This window comes from Pleurodeles waltl, chromosome 9, assembly GCF_031143425.1.
Source record: "Pleurodeles waltl isolate 20211129_DDA chromosome 9, aPleWal1.hap1.20221129, whole genome shotgun sequence".
NCBI classification, from domain to species: Eukaryota; Metazoa; Chordata; class Amphibia; order Caudata; family Salamandridae; genus Pleurodeles; species Pleurodeles waltl.
Genome location: NC_090448.1, coordinates 372,740,220 through 372,752,880, shown reverse-complemented (window position 1 = coordinate 372,752,880; position 12,661 = coordinate 372,740,220). Strand labels below are relative to the sequence as shown.

Sequence of the window (12,661 nt, the reverse complement as noted above, 5' to 3'; positions counted from 1 at the left end):
CTGCTGGAGGTTTACGCCGAGGCGTTGGAGACTGGGTCTCTCCCTGCTTCCCTGTGGAAGGCATTGATCATTACGATACTTAAGCCGGGGAAGGATCACTATAGCTTTGATTCGTACCGCCTGCTCTCCATGATCAATGTAGATTATAAAATTCTGGCTAAGTTGCTGGCGCTACGTTTTCAGCCATTGATGTCGCGACTGGTGCTCCCGGACCAGTCCGGTTTTGTGCCGAGCGGTCGACGATGCATAATTTGCACACGTTTTTGCGGTGCTGGGCGGCCTTTCGGCGGAAGATGAGGCTGCTGCAGTGTTTTTAGATGCAACAAAGGCGTTTGATTCTTTGGCCTGGCCATACCTATTTGCGCTGCTGGGCAGCATGGGCATGAGTGCCCGATTTATAAAGCTGATCCGTTTGCTGTATACGGATCCGGTCGTGAGGCTGAGGCTGAATGGCTGCGTCTCTGGCCCCTTTCCTGTAGCCCAGGGGACTCGTCAGGGGTGCCCTTTATCCACGCTGCTTTTTGCTATCGCAATGGAACCGCTGGCGGCCTATTTGCGGCAACTTCATAATCTCAGAGGGCTGTAGTTCCAGCAACGTCCGATTCTAATTTCGATGTACGCGGATGATATCGCGCTGTATGTGCGGGAGCCAGGCGGGAACCTTGATGTCTTGCTTACTGAGGTTGTCCGTTTCGGTGCCTTCCCTGGCATCATGATGAACTGGTCTAAATCGGTTGTGCTTCCCCTCACTTGTGGCACTGCGCGTTTCTCGTTGTGTTACCCCGTTGAATGGGCGGATGGCCCGGTTCGCTATCTGGGAGTTTGGCTGAGTTGCAATGTAGAGACCCTTTGGCTCGCCAAAAATGGCAGGTTAGTGGCTTGGTTGGAAGACAGGCTCGAGGTGTGGCGTTCACTGCCGCTTTCGCTTATTGGGCGCATCGGCATTGCCAAGATGGTCGTGCTGGCAAAGTTTCTGTATCTTTTTGTTAACCTCCCGTTGGTGCTCACCGTGAGTTTCCTGCGGAGGCTTATATCTGCTTTGGTGCGGCTAGTGTGGGCAGGCAGCGCAGGATTTGCCTGGGAGAAGCTGACGCTGCCATTTGAGATGGGGGGCCTTGCCGCCCTGACCTGGAGCTTTATTATTATTGTGCGCAGGCTCATTTTGCGTATTTTTGGATTTGTTCTGTAAGGTTTCTGCCTCATCCTGCACCTGAGAGCGACATGGTGTGGCCGGACCGGCTGACGAGGGTTCTTGGATGCATCGCTCCAGGGGAGTGGATACGGTTGCGTGCACTTCTGGGGCTTGGGCTGTTCTGGTGCGCCAGTCGGGGACGGGTGAACCCTTTGCCCCTGCGATGCCGGTGCTGGAGGTTGCAGATGAGAGGATGTCCTGCGACGCCCGATTGCGAGAGTTTCTTGCTGCTTTTGAGTTGTCACTGCTGGGGGACTGGTTTGTGAACAAGCACTTGCTTTCGACTGAGGTGGTGCTGAGGACTGGAGCCAATAATGTGCTGCACAAGCTATATTTGGTGCATGTATATGCGATGCTCTGTGCACGTTTTAGTGGTCTCCCGTCCATGCCTAAGACCTGTCAGATGCTTGAGTTGCTGTGGCGGGCGCAGTCGCCGCGTAGGCTCATCACCAGATTGTATGGGTGCATGCAGGAGCAGCGGAAGGCGTGGTGGAGGCTGCTAAGGCTAAATGGGAGATGGATGTTGGGGAGGCGATTACTGAGGCTATGTGGAGAAAGTGTTGCGCGCACATGAGAATACTGTTGCCTAATTATAGACTGCGGCTCATACACTTTAAATTGTTACATCAGTTATATTATACCCCTCACGGATTGTGCGATATGGGGTTGTGTGATGATGCACGCTGCGAACGTTGCCATACGCGCAACGCTGATTTTTTTGCACCTGGCATGGAATTGTGGAGAGGTGCGTTTCTTGTGGGGAGAGGCGATGCATGCGATAGCTGGAATGACTGGCTTGGATCTGTCTTTCTCTCCTATGCTGTTGCTTGGGCTGCTGGATGGGGTGCCGTCGGTGTGGAGGCGTCTGGTGGGTATGCTGCTTTTGCTGGCAAAAAGAAGAGTGGCAATGTGCTGGGGGCAGGGCAGGGCACCGTGGAGGGCTGATTGGTTACGTGATGCTGCGTTCTGTCAGGAGCAGCTGTCAATCTTTTGGGAGCAGGCCCCCGCGTGCTCTCGCCTTAGAGCCATCTGGGCACCCTTCCGCTCCTTTTTGGAGTCTCATGACTGAATTGAGAGGGCCTCTGCTACATATGACTGGTCATGCACATGGTTGATTGGGTTGGACGTTGTTTCCCGCAAGCGTAGTACGTGCTGTTTGGTGGACGATCCTACTGTTTGGTGGACGATCCTACTGTTTGGGCCTGCTCTGCCGCCACCACTTTTATGTTGGTTTGGCTGTTGTTGAGTTTGTACCCTGGAGAGCTCTAGCATTCAGATTACCCCTAGCGGTGTGTTTCATGTGGTTGTTCTTGTTAGGAATCTGGGATGCCGCCTGAATTTGCTGAACTGGACATGCTGGGAACCTTGATTCATTGTACTATACCTTTGGTTGTCCCTAGAGATACTATGTGCACACTGATGAACTCCTTCTGTTGTATTCTCCAGCTCCTGGGGTTATTGTTGCTGTTTTATTGTAAATCTGTATAAATAAATACATAAAAAAAAAAAAAAAGGAATTCACGTTGTCCAAAACACACAGAAATATCAGGGATGGAGGCTCTCTTTCTTTTATATACACCAACGACATGAATTATAGCCACTTTCATGACAAGTCAAAGTGTGGCTTGTTGTCAGCATCTTAGCAGATGAACCTGATAAAGCCATACACCCAAAATGTGCATATTAAGCTTGTGCTGTAATACATCCTTACAGCCTACGGGTAAAAATGAATAAAATAAATACTACAGCAGTCCAAAGCCAAGTGAGTCAAATAGAAAGACACTCAAAAGTAATGTATGAACAAGACCAGTCTTTTTCAAATTGAAAGGGAAAATGGCACTTGCAAATCATACAAACGGCTCACTTAAGAGTTGTGTCATAGGAAATCCTCAAAATGTCTAGAAGAAGGGCTAAATCTGATGGAGAATACCCTGGCAGACTTTCCTCCACCATGGTATGCCTATGGTTACGCCTACCTGTGTAGTTTTTAAGTTGAAGCCTACGAGACATATTGAGGACATTCAGAAAGTTGACCTAGGAATGCAGTATGCCATTGCTTGCCACTGGCTCTATGGTTTGTAAGTCATATTTTCTTGCTTTCCATTTGCTGGCTATATTTGTTTTAGGCTGTCAAGCTTGAGTTCATCCCTTCCCTTGCCAAACCCGTATTTACAGTAGCCTTCTGAGTGCTCACTTTCTGTAAACAGGCCTGTTCGTTTTGTTCTTATCTCGTCACATTTGCTGTGCATTCAAAGACCGAGGCCAAATGTCAAGCACCGTCTTCTTCGGACGTTTGTTTACTTTTCTTTCTCTGACTTCAAAGTGAAAGAATTTGTGTGACAATCTTGCTGGATTCTGGGGGTACGAAAGACTTTTTCTAGCCCACAACAACATTTAACTTAGAATATAAGAGAATTTGGAACACAAATGAAGTGCATTTTTTGTTATTTCAGAAGTGTGTTGGAAACAAATACATTAAGATGATCAAAACAAATCATTGCCCTAATTGAGGCAATATCCACACATTTTTGTCTGTGCACTGTATATATTAGTGAAATTCTATGCCAATGCACTTTATAACACTCAACTCTGTGCCCCCGCACTCTACAACAATTCAATGTATGCCACTCTAAACTACTATGCATTGTATGCAACTCTACGCAAATGCAGTCTACATTACTGCACTCTGAGACACTGAACTCTCAACTGCCACTAAACTCTCCACTGCCACTGAACTCTCCGCCACTGTACTGCACGATACTCTACGCAACTGTCTAATCTGCACCACTCTATGCTACTCTAATTTGCATCACTCTACGCTACTGCACTCTATGCCACTCTACTCTGTGCCATTGTCCTCTGCATCACTCCACTCTGTGCCACTGCACTCTAGTCTACGCTGCTGAATTGCACGCCGCTGCATTCAATTCCACTGCACTCAATACCACTATACTCTGCAACACTATCCCAATACACAAAACATCAGTCCATCCTAATCTATGGCACTCCAGAGTATGTCACTCTACGCGACTCCACACTCTGCCACTCCACTATGACACTCCACACTACTTTCGTCTGCGCCACTAACTTTCAGCCATGCTGAACAGCAGCCACGCTGGTGTACAGCATGGCTAAAAGACATTGGCAAAGCCAATAGCTCTTGCATAGGCGACACCTATTGGCTTTCCCAATGCTGGTTTCAGTTCCCACCCTGTCTCAGACAGCCTGCAGCGTATCTAGATTATCCTACAGCACTGGAGAAAAAACATTGAATGAAGGGGTCCAGGAGGTTCATGGTGCGCACCTCTATGCCCACGGGCCCCAAAATCGGACCCCTTCCTCCCCATGACGGCTAGTGGGCTTCGATGGAAATGTGTAATTCTTCATTGATAACGTCTGGGCACTGGAGCAACTTCGATTCATTGTACAGAACTGGGCAGAAATAGGAAGCATACACCACCAAGTCGGTCGCCGGCAAAGAGCCAGGTTGTAAATGCTCCATGTGAGCAGGAAGCTCCTGGTGCCACCGTTTTCTTAGTGTGGCAGGGAATCTTGCATTGCAGAGATAAAGGTTGTTTTTCTAACACTGCCGGGGCTGGACTTGGTCTGCCGACGTGTAGACCGTATGCCCAGTATAGGCCACGCTGCATGTTACGTACGCGAGGACATCACCGACAGTGCTGTCCGTGACAGTCATATGCGTTTGTGATGGATCTACGGCTGGTATTACAGAGGGGGTGAAGGGGAATACGTGTGCATGGCAGCAATCGTTCTTCGAAAACTACGTGCTTACTGTATTTCCAAGGATTGCTTTGATACATTTCCAAACAATTCTGCAAAACTGTAAACCAAAAACTCCCGCCACCTCCATTTAGATTTTTCTGGTGGAAATAACTCAGGATGAGTAAAAGGGCGAAAAAGCGCACTGCTCCGGTACCACCACTGCCACAGCCAAAAAAAAAACACTCCCCGCCCTCGTCCCAGATGGAGCAGATGCAGCTACCCGCTGTCTGGAAGAGCGGACTGCACTACTGGTTTGCTTCAGGACATCGAGCCCCTCCCGCCACATCTCAGCTGCTGCATTTAGCGCTGCTTCATTACCAATTCGTCTTGTTTTAATTACAGTATTAATCCCAAGCTAATTAATATGGAAATGGGCAGGATTTTAGCCACAAGCAGGAGCAGTGACTAATTAAAATGCAGGCCTGATACGTGGCAGCGGGACAGGAATTGTGTTTATGCGGGAGCTTCGGCTGTTTGTTGTTTAATATAAACTCATTAGCGCTCAGACAGGGCATGAGGGATAGGGTAGCAGACAGGCACTGATATCTGTCTGCCACTCTTCGACAGCAACACCCCCCCTCCCCCTCGGGATCCAGCACCGACACCCCCCCACCCCCACTCCCAGGCAACAACGCCTTCCAAAACACACTTGGCAAGACGAAGCACAGGGCACTCATTGTCACTCCATCACACATCCCATTTCTGGACAGCCCTCGCATGCAGCGGTCTTGCCGGTCTGGCCCCTACTACCACCACACAGAGGTGTAACGCAAACATGATTGTCACCCCACCCTTTGCAAAATACGATGAGGTGCCTTTAAGTCTCTCATATTCCACCAATATTCATGGGCCTTGAGTTGAACAGGGCACCCTGAACGGTTGCACCTCTTCCCTGTACCCCAGGGACCAGTCTTTTGCCTTTGCTACCACATTTGGCAAGCCCAATGACAAGGCAATGCCAGGGTACCGACCTCACCACTCCACACTGTTTTTTTTTAATGGTTGGCACACACATGCCAAGATCTTGCATCCACCAGCTTTGGCGAGATAATGCGCATAACACTGACCTCTTACCCACACCCCACTTTTCTGGACATCATGCACAGAGAGGAATCATGCACCAACCACCACCGTTGGCAAACCCAAGCCGAAAACACTGCCCCCTTCACTCCACACTGTATTGTTCTGGGTAGAATGCACAAATTGGGATCTTGCACCCACGACATTTGGCAATGCCAAACACAAGACACTGCCACCTAGACTCCCCCACCTCCCTTTTTTCTGGATGGCACATACAAACGAGAACCTTGCAATCGCCTGCTTGGGCACCACCAAGCACAGGACAGTGCTCCCTGTGGTTCATTTCACAAAGCCGTGTACCCAGAACTGCGCACAAGCATGCAACGCCTGCCTCAGAATATTGTACACAACGGACATGAACCAGACATCTTTTCTCCACTCTACCAGGGTCTGGTTTACATAGAAGTTTGGGATCCTCATTCAAGACAAAATGGTAGGATGTGAAATGCACTCTTCTACCCTTAAAACTCTGCTTGGGCTGCAGAAATGGGAAAGGGGTAAAGACCTTCCTCCTCCCCAACTCAGTCACCGCCTTTGGACTTAAATCACTTATACCTTATCTTCAGGATGCCCATAAAATATAATTATTCTCACAAAATTGTTCACACAATGATCTCCATAAAGGGCTCAATCCATCAACAGAGAGGTGAGCTTCGAAAGCAAATAGCAGACCCAGAGTCAGTGTGTTAATAAGAAAAACATCCTCTGACACCCACCATCAACCCGCGGCCCACATGGGAGTTGAATAGAGAGTGGAAACTTAACACAGACAACTTTGCTGACAAACGAGACACATGAATGAGAATCAAAAGATTTACTCACCGTTGTCGAACTCGTCGGGAACCTGTGAGAAGAGAAAGGACATAAAATATATGAGGCTTGGTTTGTTGTACCCTAGACAGGCACACTGGAGCTAGTGCCTGCAGACATTAGCTTAATTGGGGTGAAGATGAACGTGCCAATGTATGAATATTCAAATCCATCTGTTCCTCTGTCTGGGGAACAGCGACCCACACCCTTTACTATTGTTCCAATTGAACACAGTTCTAAACACGCCGAACCTCCTGAGAAACAAGCTACCTCACACAGGGGAGTGGCCTGGTGTTACAGGTGAGGGCAGGGCACCTTCGGAGACACCTCACAACATATGGAGGACATTTCACTATTTGTTTTCAAATGAAGTTAATTACTATGGCAAATTGTATTTGTATCGTTAAAGCGTGAGTAATGGCCAATACAACAGTTACTTTACTATTTTCATGCAAAGGCATACACAAATATACTGCTTGGCACTGAATTTAAGTTCTACATTGATTACATGATTTAACGCCTTAGGGTGACACAGTTTTTCTTATTCACTTTCATCTTCTCAGGGAGACTTTGAAAGTAGGTTTCTATGACATAGGCAGAGCTTACAATGAGCATGTCATGAGGTCAGTGAACACTTTTTATATTATTTTTACTGTTTTTGTCTTGGCCCTTGTCCTGTTTAGCAGTTGCACCCCTTTATGTATTAGGAGTTCATCATGTTCTTTTTTCCATGTTTGCTTTATTGTCTCAACTAGTGCTCTGTGCTGTGAAAAGTGTCTCGCAGGCTGGTCATGCTCAAGCATTAAGATGTTATATCTTTCACTTGAGATAGTTCCCTCTAAGACCGCATTTGCTGCAGTCAGTTAGCTCCCTTCACCACACAGCACAGGAGAAAATACTTACGTTTCCATTTTTCTCTTGGCACACTGGTTGACACAGCCTGACCTACGATGCCCCTATAACCTGGAGGGTTGTTATGCGTAACACTAGAATGCGTGTGCCATGTTTCTTTTTTTTTCTTTTTTTACCACAATTCCCTCTAGTGAGGGTGTGACAACTTAGCGTGATTACCATCATCATGAAATAATCAAATGTTTACTGTACCAACATATTCAAATACCTTAAATTTAAAAAAAATAGGCTGCAAGTGAATATAAAACTCTTCCTCACCACCTTCTACCAGTTTCATCGGTCCATAGACACCCACAAGAACTTCTGAAGATCCAATCTAAACTGATGCCAATCCACACTGGAAATAAATACCAGGACGTTTGCACTGTATGAGGTCCTCCCTACACTGTCCAAATGGCTGCAGAGAACGATCAGAGCAACTGCGTCAAACTAAACTGAGATAAAACAGAGATCCTCATCTTCGGAAACAAGTCAACCTCGCATCAAAACATGCAAGTAACCTCGGAATCATCCTTGACACCCAACTCACCATGAAGCAACAGATCAACTCCATCTCCTCCACCTGCTTCCACACCCTCCGCATGCTCTGCAAGATTTCCCATTGGATACCCTTCTCCACAAGGAAAACAGTCACCTAGGCCCTCATCTCTAGCCGCCTCGACTACGGGAATGCACTCTACACCAGAACCATCAAGCAGCTCGCTAACTGCCTCCAGATCATCCAGAACACCGCGGCAAGACTCATCAACCTACCCAGAATTATCAGCATCAACCCCCACCTCAGGGTCCTCCACTGGATCCCCATATAGCAAAGATGTCTCTTCAAGCTCCTCACCCGCGCTTACAAGGCCTTCCATAACACTGGGCCCACATAGCTCAACAACCAACTCACTTTCCACCGACTGACCAGGGAACTCCGATCAGCCTCCCTCACCGAAGCCCACACTTCCCCTGCATCAGTCACAAACGATTCGGAGAACGCTCCTTCTCCCACCTTGTAGCTCAATACTGGAACGACCACCTACGCACATCCCTCTCAATGGAGACCTTCAGAAAGCAGTTCAAGACCTGGTTCTTTGACTGCCACCTCCCGCTGGGCCAGAATCGCAGCACCTCCACAGTGCCTGGAGACCACCCGGGGTGAAAAGTCGGCACTCAACAAGAACCTCCTGATTGATTAAGAGCAAAAAAACAAGTGACCAGGGACAAAGGGAGACATCCTGTCACCATTCTCCTGTACACAGCAGTGAGGCTTCATGCACCTGTAAACACAGGACTGTATCCAATTCAACCAGAGTCCAAAGAGTTCCAGAAAGTTATCTGCTACCAAAAAAAAAAAAGATAAACAAGGCAGCGGCAACTGGCAGACTTTCAATTTTTGGAAGAGGTTTTGGATGTTACCATGGCTAGAACTGTTGGGGGCCATGTGAAGGTATTTGAACTGAACTGCTGAATTAATCCTCTGGAAGACCAGTGTGCATTGCTCAGATGTGAAAAGACTAAAGAGCAGCCACACAGCAAAGGTCTGTGCAAAGACTAACATTATAAATTGTTTTTTTCCTGGGTGAGGGAGGAGGCTATTAGTTTCAAGTTAGAAAACATTGCAGTAGCTTAAGTGGGAGCGAACATCTGCCACAACAACTAGGGGAATATTACACAGCATCTAGTAACAACAGCTGTGTGGTTTTAAAGTAATGTAAACTGAGTTTCTACCCATACTCAATAGTCGTTTAATTAACCCAAGCAGGCTAACAGACAGGATTCGTTCGTTCGTTACTTTATTTCGGCAAATATTGCCATAAAAGTCAAGACAGGAAATAAATACGACATACATAAATACATTATACAATAAAATATAAGATACAATACATACAGTTGGCAAGAAGTATATGGATGTCCCCATGATTAAGCAGTATCATTAGGCGTATAAAAATATAAATAACAATTTATAAAATAATTAAAAGCCAGAACTAAAAGAAGAAAAAAAAAAAAATTAATTAACTTGTCGATAAAACAGTGCATCATATACCTTTGCAAGGAGGGGGATGAGCGGGCCACCTGACAAAGCGTTACAATTTGTGACCAAGTCGATTCCTGATAAGGTACACATTATATAGGAATCTGCTTGTGCCAAACACCACTAATTGTGAAGTATTGGACTGAAATATGCGCACTGCTTCTTTATAGGATCTGACCCCCACATATTTACAAACGGGTTTGATCCACCGATCCCTTGGTTTCTTGTATACTGGGCAAAAGAAGAGTAAATGAACAACGTCTTCTTTAGCCCCTAAGGTACAGAGAGTGCAGAGTTCACAACCTTTTACCCCTCCCCAATTGCATGTGTAAGCATTAATCTGTAAGACCCCGTACCTAAACTGTAAATAAAGTGTTTTTGCCAGAGGAGGGCCGACCTCATCCAAAAATTGTTCGAATTTAGGTGTATCTTTTATGTTTAAAAAATTCAAAGTCAGAGTACCAATCGATGAACTATGCAGTAGCTCTCCGTTGACATAAGACCAAAAAGTGTCCTTTACATTTTTCCTGGTACATGTTGTCATATTCTGTGGAGCTTCCCATAGGTGTGATAAACCTAATCTCTCGTACCACTTAGATACATATTTTAACCAAGGGGTATTCATATGTCCATCTATCTGAGTTAGTTCAGTCAATCCGTTCTTGTAATCACTCAACTCCGGGGTTACCCATAGCCTGACCCAATACAGCAATGGTCTTAATAATGCTTGATAGTCTGCTCTTTTAAGATTAATATCAAGGAAAACAGGGACTAGGGGGGTTCTTGTCGGTATTTTAAGTAGCCTTCGTACAAAATGGTTTTCCGTTTTTTCAAAGTTGTTATTGCAATGGAAGCCCCAGAGTTCAGCACCATAAAGGGCGGTCGATTGGGCCTTTGCTTTATATACTTCCAGTGCTGGTGAGATTGCTTTAGAGTAACTGGCTCCGTGTATTTTTAAAATAGGCATTGAGTTTTGTTTAAGGGCTAGAATGCTTTTATCCATCTGCCCTTTCCAGGACAGGTTACTATCCAGCGTCATCCCCAGATAATTGAAACTACCTGTTCCAGTTTTTGGTTATCCAAGGACAGATTATTCCTGAGGGATTTCTTGGAGTTTATTGACATATACTTTGTTTTGGTAGGATTTATTTCTAGCCCCTTCCCCACGCAATACTTCTGGAAAGAATCCACCAAATTCTGTAAACCTCTCGGAGTTTGAGAAATGAGGATGGTGTCATCGGCAAATAGTAATGCCGTAACCGGCTCGCCACCTAGCTTCGGTGAGTCATGTACACAATCCCTTAAATAGATTGGAATATCATTAACATATAGTGAGAAGAGTGTAGGAGCTAACACGCAGCCTTGGCGCACACCACGGTCTACAGGTATGGCCCTTGAGGTCTCACCTTCTTTTCCCCACCTAATTTTTGCATAGTTCCCTGTGTGAAGCTTGATAAGTTCTTTAAGTAGTTCCCCAGGGACCGCCATGTTTCTTAATGTAGACCACAACAAATTGCGAGGAACAAGGTCAAAGGCGGCCCTTAGATCCATGAATGCCACATAGAGGCTACCCTTCCTTATGGTTATATACTTCCAACAGATGCACATGAACCTAAACACCTGGTCAACCGTACTTACTTTTATTCTAAAGCCAGCCTGATATTTGGTTAATATTTTAGTCTCTTCAATCCAATCTAAAAGCCTGTTTAAAATATGTCTGGCATATATCTTTTGAAATGAGTCTATTAAACTTATTGGGCGGTAATTACTTGGATCGTAGCGATCACCTTTTTTAAAAATTGTCATAATTTCTGCCCCTTTCCAGGAATCGGGGATTGGTGTGCCTGCCACAATGGAATTACTCAAGTAATTTATGTAAGGCCCCCACACATCCACATCATATTTTAGAAGATCTCCGGGGATTTTATCAGGGCCTGGGGCTTTGCCCACTTTCACAGCTAATAAAACCTTATTAGTTTCTTCTAAACTAAAGGTTAGTGGAGCAACACTTATCTCTGAATTTGTCTCATGGTCCTCGAAGGGCAAATTCTCCTGTTTGTTAGCATAGAGCTTAGTGAATTGGTCGCACCAAGTATTTTCATCTAGGAAAATATCCTTTGTTGATCTGCCCTGCTTATTTCCATTAGCGATTAGATTCCAGAACATACTCTGGTCCCGTAGCTTAGCTGCATTCAAGAGATCCTCCCAGAAATTTTCATCCCATGTTTTTTTTAGCTTGGGCCAACGTTTTTTTGTGGGCTAGTCTATTGTTTTTTATATCCAAGCTGTTCCCGGATTTTACTGCCTGGATTAGTCTTGATTTTGCTATACGACAGTCTTTATTATACCATGGGTTCGCTGACTCAAGATCATTCCGTTTCCTATTACCATCTTTTTTATAGATTTTGCTCAATAGTGGGGTTAATGCGTCTACCAGCTTAAGATGTATGTCAAGCACACCTTGTGTTCCCACTAATGCTGTCTGAAGGCCTCCTACCGTTTCAGTAAATACATTGTATATATTTATCAGCGTTATTTCGGTTCCCAAGATATAGGGCCATCTTAGGGCACGCCTGTTATTAGTTACCTCTAGTTCCGCGACCGTGGTATTTAATAGGGTCTCTTCTTTGGATTTAATAATGAATGATTGAGAATCCAGCCATAGTAGGAGGGGAAAATGATCACTCTCCGTCCTATGGTCTATCTTAAAGTCGGTTATTTGGTCCCATATATTCCGGGTAGCCATTACAAAATCTATATGGGATCTGGAATTTCCCTTAAAATAGGTTGGGGCTGCTGGTCTGTCTGAACGAAATCGACCATTACAGGCCCTTAGGTCATGCGCCACAGTCAACTGTAAAATCTGT

At 45.7% G+C, this 12,661-nt stretch overlaps 1 protein-coding gene across 1 annotated transcript in view; it reads right to left on the bottom strand.

Annotated features, from left to right (window-relative positions):
* TIMM50 (translocase of inner mitochondrial membrane 50) overlaps nucleotides 1-12,661 on the bottom strand; it is a 248,473-nt gene that overhangs the window by 123,708 nt on the left and 112,104 nt on the right. Inside the window, exon 4 of the mRNA XM_069206953.1 lies at nucleotides 6,878-6,899. Coding sequence (XP_069063054.1) covers nucleotides 6,878-6,899 — 22 coding nt within the window. The remainder of the gene's footprint in view (nucleotides 1-6,877; nucleotides 6,900-12,661) is intronic.